Raw genomic sequence first — 14,672 nt, forward strand, 5'->3', positions numbered from 1 at the left:
CAACGAAGTACAATTGGGAATGCTTATCATACCTTAATTTCGGACTATAAAAGGATGAGGCTAAACTAACCAATAGCTTCACAGGACCAAGGGGGGAAAGAGCCAGCTATCTCAGGTTTAACTGCTGATTGTTCTGGTACGTGAATATATGGAAAATGAACTGCTTATAGAATCGTAGAATCCCTGCCGTGTGGAATCAGGCCATTCAGTCCATCGAATCTATACTGACCCTCCGAAGAGCACCCCACTCAGACCCACCCCCTTTCCTGCCCAATCTCTATATTTGCAGTCAAAGAGTCATACAGCACACTCCACTGTCCAATTAGTATACGTTGTCCACATTCCCAAACCAAGCTAGTCCCACTTGCTTGCCTTTGGCCCATTTCCCTCCATACCTTTCCTGTTCATGTACTTATCCATATGTCTTTTAAATGTTGTAACTGCCCCTGCACCCACCACGTCCTGTGGCAGTTAATGAATTGAATTTATTGTCACGCGTACCGAGGCACAGTGACACGCTTTGTCTTGTGAGCAATGCAGGCAGATCACAGAGTTAACTAGCATAGATAAGTAAATAATAGGTAAACAGCAGCAAAAACAAAAACACAAGTACAGGTGAATGTTAAGAGTCTGTGAATCCATTCAGTATTCTAACAGCAGTAGGGCAGAAACTGTTTCGAAACTGGCTGGTGCATGTTCAGGCTTATCACACACAAACCATTCTCTGTGTAAAAAAAAAACATTTTTAGAAATTTCTTTTCTGACTTTAAAAACGTGCCCCCTTAGTTTTGAACTCCCCCACCTTAGGGGAAAGACCCTTGTTATTCTATGCCCCTCATGATTTTATAGACCTTTCTAAGATCACCCCCCAACCTCCTTTCCATGGCCAATCCAGATAAACTACACATCCCTGAACACTATGGGTAATTTCCCATGGCCAATCTACCTAACTTGCACATCTCCCGATCTCTGCATCTCCCGTGCCACCCGATCTTACGGGCGGCACGGTGGCACAGTGGTTAGCACTGCTGCCTCACAGCGCCTGAGACCCGGGTTCAGTTCCCGACTCAGGCGACTGACTGTGTGGAGTTTGCACGTTCTCCCCGTGTCTGCGTGGGTTTCCTCCGGGTGCTCCGGTTTCCTCCCACAGTCCAAAGATGTGCGGGTCAGGTAAATTGGCCATGCTAAATTGCCCATAGTGTTAGGTAAGGGTATGGGTGGGTTGCGCTTCGGCGGGTCGGTGTGGACTTGTTGGGCCGAAGGGCCTGTTTCCACACTGTAAGTAATCTAATCTAATCTTTGGACTGTGGGAGGGAACTGGAACGACCCGAGGAAAGACATGCGGAGATCGGGAGAATGTGCAAATTCTACACAAATAGTTGCCCAAGGGCAGAATTGAACCCAGGTCCTGGCGCTGTGAGGCAGCAGTGCTAACCACTGAGCCACCTTGCAGCCCATTATTGGCCACAATGACCCATTTGTTTTAAAATAATGAGCTGGCACTCATTGGGATCGAATTTGACTTCGTGGGGCAGCATTCCATGGGTGTTGGCAACCAAGTAACCCATTGACAATGGAAATAAAAATCGAGAACATTATGAAACTGTTCACCAATTTGGCACCACCTGTTTTTACACAATTGCTGAACGACAAATTCTACTCTCCTGCCGAGCTCCGTACATGCAAGGGACCTGAAATCATGGGACTGTGCTCCAAAGTGCATAGGGGAGGAAACTTCGCCAAAGTTGTTTCATGAAATGTCAGAATTGTCCCAATTTAAGTGTACTGGCAACTTGAGAATCTTGGCAATTTTTAAAGCAGTTACTATCTAAGCAGAACGCTGGTGGATGTAGTTTCCTTACAAGTTGCACAATTAATAAAGTGTATTGCGTTATTTATATGCTGGTTAATTAGATGCATGCAAACAAACGTTTCAATGTTTGCTGCCTGCACACAAGCTGTTCCCTGCCTGGTTTAAAGCTATAAGAATGAAAAGACAGGTTTTGCAAGAAATATGGCTTATTTAAAAAGAAAATTGCAAGTCAAACGCTTGCCCATCTCTAAAGATGTTTGTTATCAGAATGCTAATTTAACAGCAGCTTTCTGTTTGAAGTTCTGGGTAAGCTCTGATTGTCTGATCTGGCTGGCTATTGCAGGATGCAGCCACTTGTTTGTATTGATAACTGACTAACTGCACCGTGACACCCAAAAAGTGCAGATTCCATATCAGGTAACCATTTCTCACCTCTTCATTGTGTAAAGCCTATAGGTTAACTGTGTCATTATGTCAGTTGCTGCTGAATCTTCCTCACTGTATTAGCTGGACGATGGTGTTGAAAGGACTGAGCTGATGACAACACACCAGTGTTGTATGAAGCCCAGCCTATCTGATTTGGTAAGTCCCAAATTAAGTTCTGTTGTCCCATTTTGCACTTAACTGGCCTGCTAGCACTCACTAGGGCCGATCTGAGCTTTGTGCAATAGCCTGAAGGACCAGACACCAATGGAAGGAAATTCAGTCAATCTCGCTGGAATCCATCTTAACCTATCGCGTGAAGTTTAGAACTGCAGTGTTCACAAACACAAATTTGTCACGAAGCTAAGTTTGTAGATGTGGAGCTGTGTCCTTGAGTCGGGCAGTGTTTGCAGAATAGGATGAGAAAAGAAGATTGATGGGGGAGCGCCTCAACTATTATTAAAAAATCACTTAAACAAAATACTGTGGATGCTGGAAATCTGAAATAAAGTGACAGCATTAGAAATGTCAGGAAAGTAAGATATCATCTGTAGAGAAAGAAGTAGTTGTCAGTAACTGTTTTCACTTCTATATGTTAGTGTGTAAACAATATATCTGGAAAACTAGTGAATGATTTGAATCCAGATCCCGGAATGCTTTAAAAGAATCTGTGGTTGGGTGATTTATTTTCTTTAAAGAATGTTGTGGATTGTTTTATTTGGAATGCAGTTAATAGATGCTGTAGATAGGTTCAGCAGCTGTGATGCAGTCTACCCTAGAGCAAGTTAGTCTAAAGCCTCTTCAATGAGATGGAATTTCTGAAGATTCATTTTTCAGCCTTACAGTAGCAAGAACACCAATGTGACGGTGAAAAACCTCAAGGTACTGCTGCATATTTGTGATAATGTTGAATAAATGGACCATGGCAGAGCCAGGGCTAAGTGCCTTCTTCAGTTGTATTTGAAATATTGCCTTAAAGAAAGGATTCTGTCCATTCTTAAGCCCAAACTTTGTGAAAAACTGGGAGAAAGTGAGGACTGCAGATGCTGGAGATCAGAGCTGAAAAATGTGTTGCTGGAAAAGCGCAGCAGGTCAGGCAGCATCCGAGGAGCAGGAGAATCGATGTTTCGGGCATAAGCCCTTCTTCAAGAATCCGAAACGTCGATTCTCCTGCTCCTCGGATGCTGGCTGACCTGCTGCGCTTTTCCAGCAACACATTTATGAAAAACTGGTTGGAGCAGCCCAATGCATGTTGCCTTGCTAATGATATAAGTTAATTTAGTGCCTCCGCACCAAGAAACAATGAGTGCAAGAAATGGATTTCCACTTGTCTTTAAACAGAACCAACTTTTGGTACCTCTGTTACATTTAAGTATTTCCAGTTCATCTGTTTCAAGAATCTTACTGCCTAGCATAACTCCAGCTGGGTAGCTGGTAAAGGTTATAGCTTGTCTCTAATTGGAGATGGTCATTGGCTGGCATTTATGTGACGCAAATGCTATTTGCCGTTTGTCAGCCTGAGCCTGAGTATTGTCCAGGCCTTACTGCGTTTGAACATAGACTACTTCAATATCTACGGAGTTAGAAGTGGTGCTGAACATTGTGCAATCAAAGGTGAAAATCCCCACTTGTGACCTTATGATGGAGGGAAGGTCACTAGTGAAGCAGCTAAAGATGGTTGTGAAGCGGTCACTACCTGTTTGATGTTTGATGTTTCCTATCTCTTATTTTTTGCATACTCTGTATGCTTACCAACAACTAACAATAGTCAATGAAAAAGTACAAACTTTTGCGTTTGTGAGGAAGCATGCAACAGTTTATCCAAGAGTTTTCTTGTTGAGTCTCTACTGCTGTAATGCACATCGAGGGTACCCCTTGCCTTTTGGATATTTGGACACACAATTCCTATCCACACATTGTTTGAATATGATGGTAGCCCAGAGAAGACCTGATGTGCAACCTGCTATTTTGAACCTGGAAGGTAGAGTTAATTAATGTCCGTCTTTGAAAACATACAAGTGAAGTGAAAGTTCACTTAGCTGCACAAGGGACCCCACTGCCACCTTGGCCCCCACTCTGTGCAACTACTATGGAATGTTTAGCAAGAAGGTCAGAGGTTCAAGTACCACGTACTCCAGAGGTATGCAATAGCGTCACTGAATGGGTTGATTAGGTATGTCTGCTAAAGAAAGTAGAAATTATACAATAAATCTTGCTTGCACTGCAGAAGTGTTGGTGGAAGTGTTGCATATTCGTGTAGTAGGAGGATTGGATGGAAGTTGTTTTGGTCAGAACAGCAATGTGCTCAACCTTTGAAAGTAATATTGTGGGAAAGAATAGAAAGATTGTCAGTTTGGTTGCAGTTGCATTTTCCTCTTGGGTTGTGGCATAATAGGAAAATAGAACTGATGTGACACAGAGGGGAAACAGTTCTTGATTAGATTCCCTACAGTGTGAAAACAGACCCTTCGGCCGAACCAGCCCACATCGACCCTCCGAAGAGTAACCCATCCAGACCCATTTCCCTCTGACTAATGCACTTAACACTATGGGCAATTTAGCAATTCACCTGGCCTGCGCATCTTTGGACTCTGGGAGGAAACCGGAACACCGGAGGAAACCCACACAGACACGGGGAGACTGTACAAATTCCACACAGACAATCACCTGAGGTTGCAATCAGACCTGGGATCCTGGTGCTGTGAGGCAGTAGTGCTAACCACTGAGCCACAGTGCCACCCTTAAAGGAGGGAGGAAGAGAAAGTCACATCTACGTCAGTTATTCCGAAGACACATTACCTCTTTTTCAGTGTCATTTATTGAGTTGTCAAGCTATAACTGGTGGAGTGCCACAGGGATCACCATTCAGTTATTTGCATTCTTATATCAATGACATGAATAATGGGAGCGAATGGACGAATGGATAATAGCTGAGTTTGTTAATTACAGCAGGATGGAAAGAAAAAAGCTATGAGGAGGAGGTAAAGAATCTGCAAAACCAGGCTTGGTGTGTGGGCAAAGTTTGGCAAATGGACCATAACATGGAAAATTGTAAGCTTGTCCATTTTGGTCTGAAGAGTAACAAGACATTTTATTATTTAAGTCGAGTGAGATTGCGGAATCTAGTGGAACAGAGGGATCTGGATATCTTTGTCCACGTATCACAAAACATGAGCAAGCCTGTACAGCAAGTGATTGGGAAGCAAACAAAATCTTGACATTTAGCATGAGGAGAATTGAGTTTAAAAATAGGAATGTTTTGCCAAAATTGTACAGGGCATTGGTGAGAACATGTCTGGACTGATGTGTTCAGCTTTAATCACAGAGTTTGAAAAAAAAAATGATATAGCTGTAGAAGCAGTTCAGAGAAGCTTCACGTGATTCATTTTGGAGTGAAGAGCTTATTTTTACATTCACTCATGGGATGTGGGTATTGCTGGCTGGGCCAGCACTTATTGCCCATCCCTAGTTGCCCTTGAGAAGGTGGGGGTGAGCTGCCTTCTTGAACCGCTGCAGTCCACCTGCTGTAGGTTGACCCACAATGGGAAGGGAATTCCAAGATTTTGACCTAACAACAGTGAAGGAACGGTGATATATTTCCAAGTCAGGATGGTGAGTGACTTGGAGGGAAACTTGAAGGTGGTGTTCCCATGTGTCTGCTGTCCTTGTCCTTCGAGTTGGAATTGCTTGTGAGTTTGCTGTCTGAACATCTTTGGCGAATTTCTGTAATGCGGTCAGCACTCCTACAATGAGAGTTGTGCTGCAACTAGAAATCTGTGGAATGGAAAGGCAAACAGTGCAAGAAAAACTAGGCTGGTCTGGCAAAGACTGTGGAGTGAGAAACACCATTAAATATTTAAAGTCTAACAATATTCCTTCTGTTCTAAAGATGAGTTACAAAGAGGAGTCATACCAGACTTGACATGTTAACCCTGTTTCTCTTTGCACAGATGCTGCCAGACCTGCTGAGTTTCTCCAGCACTTTTTGACCGTATTTCAGATTGCCAGCATCCACCCTACTTTGCTTTTGTTTCACATCACCCGCCCACTCAAACATTAGCTTTGCTGCCTGGAATACTCAGGGATAGCTCTCCAGGAACTTGAGTGTGTCCAGGGTGGCCTGTTGCATCCTCCTCCCATCAATCATGAGAGTTGTGCTGTCAGCAACCATGTTGGATTGAATAGGAAGGAGAGTGTCAGCTGGAAGTATATGAGTGTTGCTAAGAGAGTGCGGAAAGCTTAAGAGTGAGGTGGAGCCATTAATGAAAGTCATAAATCACAATAGCTTGAGATTGCTGAAGGGGTTTGATGTGGTGCTTTGAACATCATGTCAAGTTATTGTTGAGGTGGGATTTGACATACATTCATTAACCCCCCAGTCCATTGTGAGTCCTTCAGTGCTGCAGTCAGGTCATGGGAGCTAGACCCCTTGCACTGACCTCCAGAGCAGCACAGCCTCCTTTTCTTTCAAGTGCTTGTTTCAAGAGCTGACTGACCTTCCTCACAGCTGGGTATTCAGTCACCCAGCAGCATGTTTAGCAGTGGGCTGCACAGGTAGAAATTCTGGAGATGAACGAGGAGCTTCTGTACTACCTGCACCACTTCCTTTGGCCCTGGAGAAATTACAATCCCAATGCACACTAATCCTATCTTTAGCCATTGGTTGTCAAAGCCCCAGCCAATGAAGGCATCATCCATGTGTGGACTTGGGAGAATCTCAGACTGAATTCCCAATCTGTTCTGCATTAGCTTCACTGGGTACACAGTGTTGGGAGCTCCAGTTAGGTTCCAAAGGATGAAAGTGAAATATAAAACAAGATCAACAGCAGGATTAGTGCCAGTTATTATGTCTTCCATGGCAACAGTTATCAGTGTTCACTGCCTTGGTTCATGAAGGTGAAGAATAGCCACTTGGACAAGAGATCTGCCAACATCTTAGCATGTTATCCCACATCTTTCCCTCACCTAATTGGGAAAAATAGAACAGAAATGTTATTGGGAATATTGCAGATCCTATAGATCCAACTTTGATATTCATTTTTCAGAGCCACCCAAATGAGATACTGTTCCATCAAAGTGAGTCAGTTATGAGAAATGTTCTGTAGCTGCCAAATTTTAAGCAGTAAGAATTTTTACTTTTTTTTTGAGGTTAATAAATGTTCACGTTTCAAAAAATGTTCTGACTAGCTAGTTTGTTTTATTTAATAGCCTGTGGTTCAGAACAGAAGAGGAAGAACCTCAACTGAAGGGATACAGAGGAACATAGAAAAATACAGCTCAGTACAGGCCCTTCGGCCCTCGATGTTGTGCCGACCGAAGCTTACCTAACCTACACTAGCCCAATAACCTCCATATGCTTATCCAATGCCCGCTTAAATGACCATAAAGAGGGAGAGTCCACCACTGCTACTGGCAGGGCATTCCATGAACTCTCAACCCGCTGAGTAAAGAATCTACCCCTAACATCTATCCTATACCTACCACCCCTTAATTTAAAGCTGTGTCCCCTAGTAACAGCTGAGAACGTTTGTAGATAACTGGTTATCCTGTTCCCTGGGGAGATGATGGAAAAATCATTGTTTCAACTTGGCGAAGGCAATTTACTGTTAGTCATTGAAGATTCTTTTTCATCAACTAAACAAATTAATACTTTGAAGTCTGGTGATTACATAAAACTGGCCCAAATATTCTCAATCCTCCTCAGCACAGAAGGCAAACAAATCAGGCAATTTTAGGCCATCTGTTAATAACTACACATTTTTAAATATTTGAGTTGTTACATCTTGCCAGATAAATGGGACAAAAGAATTGTTTTATTTCACATTTGGAACAATTGTGACATTTTTCTTCATTATGGCACAGTCTGTTAACGCATGACCTTTCTTCAGGAGAAAAATATTTATTGAGAGCTAGCGGTCCAGAAAAAACAATGAGTTGGATGTTTCCTTCCTGCTGTATGTTGCACTGCAGCCTGTTCTCTATGAGGGGGTGGTCAGCAGATGGCGTAGTCCTTGACATGACGAGGAAGACATCTTTAACCTTCTGATATGGTTTCATCCAGGCACAATCAGTCGAGCAGAGCGGTCTCTATGCCCAGCAGGGTCGTACAACCCAACTTCCGCAGTACCCGGGTATGCAGCAATCACAGGTAGGCACTTCAGGGACCAGAATTCTGACTGGAACAGAATTGTCTCAAGAACATCAAAACCATCCATTTTCCACAAATTCAAAAGAACTGTCCACTTCCACATAATCATTCCTCCTCTACGCAGGAGAATCCAGCTGCCTCTCGAGTGGATTTCGATATCCTCCCCTCACTTTAGATTAAAACATGTTACCAACATCCCCTTCAGAGCATTGCTTAGAGTAAAGACCACAATCTAAATGACGTGCCAGTATCCGATTTATTTCAGAAATGTTGGAGATCTTCAGAATGCAGTTCAATAAATGTATCTTCTTGCAGTAATGGTTAATGGAGACTTTTTAGGCTGGATTATGGTGGATTTACTAGGAATCAACCTAAGACATTTGCTTTTCAGATGTGTATTAATGATCTAGATTTTTCAATGCAGGGGAAAGTATCAAAGATTGCAGATAATACTAAATTTGGAAGCATTGTTAACTGTGATGAGAATGATTTAGATTTAGAAGAGCAGACAAGTTGGTAGAAGGTGCAGATGAAGTTTGATGCAGAGCAGTGTAAAGCAATACGTTTTGGTAGGAAGAGCATGAACAGACTCCTATAGGATAAGCAATGCAATTCTAAAGGAAGTGCAGGATCAGAGGCACCTGGGTTTTATATGCACAGATGAAAATGTGTTGCTGGTTAAAGCACAGCAGGTCAGGCAGCATCCAAGGAATAGGAAATTCGACCTTTCGGGCATAAGCCCTTCATCAGGAATGAGGAGAGGGTGCCAGGCAGGCTAAGATAAAAGGTAGGGAGGAGGGACTTGGGGGAGGGGCGATGGAGATGTGATAGGTGGAAGGAGGTCAAGGTGAGGGTGATAGGCCGAAGTGGGGTGGGGGCGGAGAGGTCAGGAAGAAGATTGCAGGTTAGGAGGGCGGTGCTGAGTTGAGGGAACCGACTGAGACAAGGTGGGGGGAGGGGAAATGAGGAAACTGGAGAAATCTGAGTTCATCCCTTGTGGTTGGAGGGTTCCCAGGTGGAAGATGAGGCGCTCTTTCTCCAACCGTCGTGTTATGTTTTGCCGGTGGAGGAATCCAAGGACCTGCATGTCCTCGGTGGAGTGGGAGGGAGAGTTAAAGTGTTGAGCCACGGGGTGGTTGGGTTGGTTGGTCCGGGCGTCCCTGAGATGTTCTCTGAAGCGTTCCGCAAGTAAGCGGCCCGTCTCCCCAATGTAGAGGAGGCCACATCGTGTGCAGCGGATGCAATAGATGATGTGTGTGGAGGTACAGGTGAACTTGTGGCGGATATGGAAGGATCCCTTGGGGCCTTGGAGGGAAGTGAGGGAGGAGGTGTGGGCGCAAGTTTTACATTTCCTGCGGTTGCAGGGGAAGGTGCCGGGAGTGGAGGTTGGGTTGGTGGGGGGTGTGGACACCCTTATATATGCACAGATCACCGAAGATAGCAGAACATTTGAAGAGTGCAGATAATAAAGCACGCTGTCTCCTGGACAGTATTAACAGGGGCATAGAATACAAGAGCAAGGGAAACTTGTATAAGACACTTTGTCCTCAGCTGGTGTGTAGTTCTGGGTGCCACATTACAGAAAGGGTGTAAATGCATTGTTGGACAGCTCTTTCTCAGGCATCATGAATGGCCAACTATGGTGTGATATGATTCGTATCATACATGCAATGGTAAAAGTAGGTATTTATTGGATATTGTAACTTAAATAATCAGTGACCTATTCTGAGCTTTTTGTAATTCATCAAAGATTCCTTTCCAAATGTAAAGCAGATGGTCAAAGGCTTCACTGACTCAATCTGTAAAATCCTTAGTGGAAAATGGAAGTTTTTCTTGTTTCTTGGTGGTGATATATTAAAAAAATTCATTTATTTATTTGCATAAACTGCTTTTGACTTGCTTTAGTAGACCTCAACACTACCTCTATCATCAGTGGTGGTTATTGAAAGCATATGTTTTGATGAAATCTACTTACAAACCAATATTCTCACTAATGCTGGAGGTCTTAATATAAAATAGCACCATTTAACCACCACGTTGCTCTGCATGTGGGAATTAGGTATGAAACAGCCTGCTTGATATGCACCTTTTCCACTGCATTAAACATCCACTTCCCCCACCACTGACGCTCAGTAATAGCAGTGTGCACCATCTACAAAATGCACTGCAGAAATTCACCAAGGTTTCTTCAACATCACCTTCCAAACCAATGACCACACCATCTGGAAGGACAAAGGCTCTTGGGTAACCACCATCTACAAGTTCTCCTCCGGTAGGGTGGACTGTGGCTCATTGGTTAGCAGTGGTCCCTCACAGCGCCGGGGGACCTGGATACGATTCCACCCTTGGGCATCTGTCTGTGTGGAGCATAGAATGGTACAGCACAGGAGCGGACCTTTTGGCCCACATTGTTGTTCTGAACATGTCTCCAATTTTAACTAATCCATTTGGCCTGCCCTTGGTCCACATCCCTCCTTTCTGTACGTACTCATGAGCTTATCTGAAAGTCCTTGAAATGCCCCAATTGTATTTGCCTCCAGACTCCTACCACTCTGTGTTTAAAAAAATGACTTGTCCCTCACGTCTCCTTTGTACTTTCCCCTCTCACCTTAAGTACATGCCCAATAGTATTAGACAGTTCAACTCTGGGAAAACAATTCTGACCATCAACCCTATCTATGCATCTCAATTTTGTAGACTTGGTTCAAGTCTCCCCTCAGCCTGCGCTACTCAAGTGTAAGCAACCCGAGTTTTTCTTGCCTCTCTTCATACCCTCTAATCCAGGCAGCATCCTAATAAACCTCTTCTACACCCTCTCCAAAGCCTCCACATTCTGCCTTATGACTAGAATGAACACAATACTCTTTGTGACCTAACAAAAGTTTTATAAAACTGCAACATGGCATCCTGACTCTAGTACACAGTTCACCAATTAGCTCTATACTTTTTCTTAACGTTCAATCTCCCAAAGTGCAGCACCTCACACTTAACATGGATTAAACTCCATCTGCAATTTCTCTGCTCATATCTGCAACTGATCTTTATCCTGCTGTATCTTTTGACAACCATCTACACTATCCACAACTCCACCGATCTATGTATCTGTGAACTTACTAACCTACCATTTACATTTTTATCTAAGTCATTTATATAAATTACAAACCGCAGAGGTCCCAATACACCACTGGTCATGGACCTCCAGCCTGTAAAACACCCTAGCACCACTTACCCTCTGTCATCTATGAGCCAGTCAATTCTGAATTCAGCTGAAAATGTGTTGCTGGAAAAATGCAGCAGGTCAGGCAGCATCCAAGGAACAGGAAATTCGACGTTTCGGGCATAATCCCTTCATCAGGCTTATGCCCGAAATGTCGAATTTCCTGTGCCTTGGACGCTGCCTGACCTGCTGCGTTTTTCCAGCAACACATTTTCAGCTCTGATCTCCAGCATCTGCAGACCTCACTTTCTCCCCCAGTTCTGAATCCATGCAACCAAGTTTGCACATTCTACCCATGTCTGTGTAGGTTTCCTCCAGGTGGTCTGGTTTCCTCCCACAGTCCAAAAATGTGCAGGGTTGGGGGGATTGACCATTGGGAAAATGCAAAGTTACAAGGATAGGGAGAGAAGTGGTGGTGGTCTGGATGGGTTTGCCCTTGGAGGGTCAGTGTGGACGAGATGGACCAAATGGCCTCCCTAATGTAGGGATTCTATGATTCTATCCTACCAGTCATATTTGTTTTATTCATTTATAGGAGGTGAATGTTTATTGCCCATCCCTAATTACCGTTAAGAGTCAACCACATTGCTGTAGGTCTAGAGTACAATCAAGCAGGGTGAGGCTGGGAGATCTCCTTCCCAGAAGTACATAAGTGAATCAGATTGGTTTTCACATCAATCAACAATGGCCATTAGGCTAGCCTTTTAGTTCCAAATTTTTATTAAATTCACATTTGGGACTCAAACCCATGTCCAACAGAACATTAATGGGGAATTTAGAATTACTTGTCCAGTAATGTTACCGCTACATTATCATCCTAGATTCTAATTCCTTTACCGGTGCTAGGTCAAAATCCTGGAGCTCCCTTTCTCAAAGCACTATCTGTACATCAAGAACTGCTGTTATTCATGAAGGAGGCTCATCACTCCCTTCTTGAGCAATTAGGAATAGGCAATAAATACTGGCCTTGTCAGTGATGCTCATATCCCACGAATGAAGAAGAATGTGCACCATGACAGAATACCTACCAGTGGTGTTCATGTGTGCTAAAGGGGGGATGAATTTTATTTCAGAGGGAAACAGCAGCTTCTCAACAATCCTCACTCAGCTATTTCGGGTTCAGAGTCTGCACACAAGTCGTTAATGCCCATTCTGATGGGAATTGCACTATTATTTTACACTGACTTTCAGCAAGTTTTAATAAAAGGAAATGGAAACTTTAAGGAATGCAATGTCTCATGTCCCTGTGAAGTCCCACGCAAAAGCTGATAAGAAGCCTGTCTGCTGCCTGTTCCAAACATTGTTTGGTGTCAAGAACACAATAGATTTTTAATAACTTATGCAAGTGTCACGGGTCAGGAATCACAAAAGCTCTTCCCTCCTGTTTTCTATCTGTCAGGTCTTCCTCTCCCTCCCCTCTCCTCCCTGTCTGCCTTTTGCCTTGCTTTTCCATTCTGTGATGGAAAGAGCCACAACTTCAGTCTCTTAGGCTGGTGAAACTCGTTCATTTCTACAGGCCTTTTATTTCCTTCTTCGTTTATTTTAAGTTTTGGCAGGACTTTTTTTTTAAAATAGAAAATAATAAACATGAATGAAAAATGATTCAGAGTTCTCAAACCTGTCAGATATCCAGCAAACCTTGCTGTGAAGTGTACACAGCCAAGCTGCGGAGGCTGTGATCCAGTCCTCCTTATATTCATTCCTGGAATGTGATCTTAGCTGATCACTGTTTTTACCCATTCTCTCCGCAAGCCCGTTTGGAGGGCAGTTAAAAGTCAGCCACATTATAATGCATCTGGGCTCTCAAATTATCCAGACCGCGTTTTGTTGGCAGATTTCATAGAACGTACGAATTAGGAGCAAGAGTAGGCCATCTGGCCCCTCAAACCTACTCCACCATTCAATAAGATCACGGCTAATCATTTTGTGGACTCAGCTCCACTTACCCCCACACTCACCATATCCCTTAGTTTTTTTTTGAACAATAAAGGAATTATCTTAGCTTTAAAAATGTCATACCTACAGAATGCCAGTGAATGCATCATCAAAATAATTTTCTTGTATTTTCATCTGTTATCAGCATTTCCTTTCATTTCAGATTTGTTCACCTGATTGAATTTCAGTTTCTCACTGCTGTGGTAGGATTTGAACTTGCATCTTTAGATTATTAGTTTGGGTCTCTGGAGCCACAAAGCCACCCCTGGCAGTGATGCTGTCAATTATCTGATGACTATCTATCCCTCCATTCCTGGATTCAGTCACAGTACATGCTATTTAGGTGAGATTCCCAGATGGGAGTATGCTGTGCTTCGAGTGAGGGAGGAGAGAGGGAGACAATTTGAGGAGAGAGCTGGGGAAATAGAGATGTTGATTTGATCGGCCGTACAGGTAGCTGCCCTCGTATCTCTCGAAATGGTGTTGTCTAAACTTTGTATTGGAGTGAGTGACATGGTTATCCACCCTTGGTTGTTTATTCAGGCGCTGCCTCATGGGTACACAGCGTACAGTACGCCGATGCCTTTGCAACAGCAAGCTGGAAATGGCATGCTGTCGCCCAACTACAGTGCCAGGCCATACCAGGCTGCTCATTCTAACCCAGCTCTCGTGGAACGCATCAGACAAATGCAGCAGCAGCCTAGTGGTTACATTCACCAGCAAGCCTCTCCCTACCCACCAACCCTTCAGGGCAATCAACGGTAAGTGCCTTCTCATTGTTTATTTGTGAGTTATACAGCATGTAAATAGACCCTTCGGTCCAACTTGTCCACGCCAACCAGATATCCTAAATTAATCTCATCCCATTTGCCAGCATTGGACTGTATGCCTTCCTATTCATGTACCCATCCAGATGCCCTTTTAAATGTTAGGAGTTGCAGGACACCAGGTTATAGTTTACTTGAATCACAAGCTTTCAGAGCACTGTCCCTTTGTCGGATGTAGGCGTCTGACTTTGTCCACCCCAGTCCAACACTGGCATCTCCATATCATGGCCTCTAAAATGTTGTAATTGTACCAGCCTCCACCAACTCCTCTGGCAGCTCATTCCATACACGCACCAGCTTCTGTGTGAA

General features: G+C 43.7%; 1 protein-coding gene across 5 annotated transcripts in view; it reads left to right on the forward strand.

The window, feature by feature from the left end:
- The window catches only part of LOC132821781 (mediator of RNA polymerase II transcription subunit 12-like protein), a 604,412-nt gene that overhangs the window by 553,047 nt on the left and 36,693 nt on the right, over nt 1-14,672 (forward strand). For all 5 annotated transcript variants that reach the window (XM_060834551.1, XM_060834553.1, XM_060834556.1 and 2 more), the window contains 2 exons: nt 8,298-8,384; nt 14,080-14,297. In XM_060834551.1, coding sequence (XP_060690534.1) covers nt 8,298-8,384; nt 14,080-14,297 — 305 coding nt within the window. The remainder of the gene's footprint in view (nt 1-8,297; nt 8,385-14,079; nt 14,298-14,672) is intronic.

The sequence above is a fragment of the Hemiscyllium ocellatum genome, chromosome 13 (assembly GCF_020745735.1).
Source record: "Hemiscyllium ocellatum isolate sHemOce1 chromosome 13, sHemOce1.pat.X.cur, whole genome shotgun sequence".
NCBI lineage: Eukaryota > Metazoa > Chordata > Chondrichthyes > Orectolobiformes > Hemiscylliidae > Hemiscyllium > Hemiscyllium ocellatum.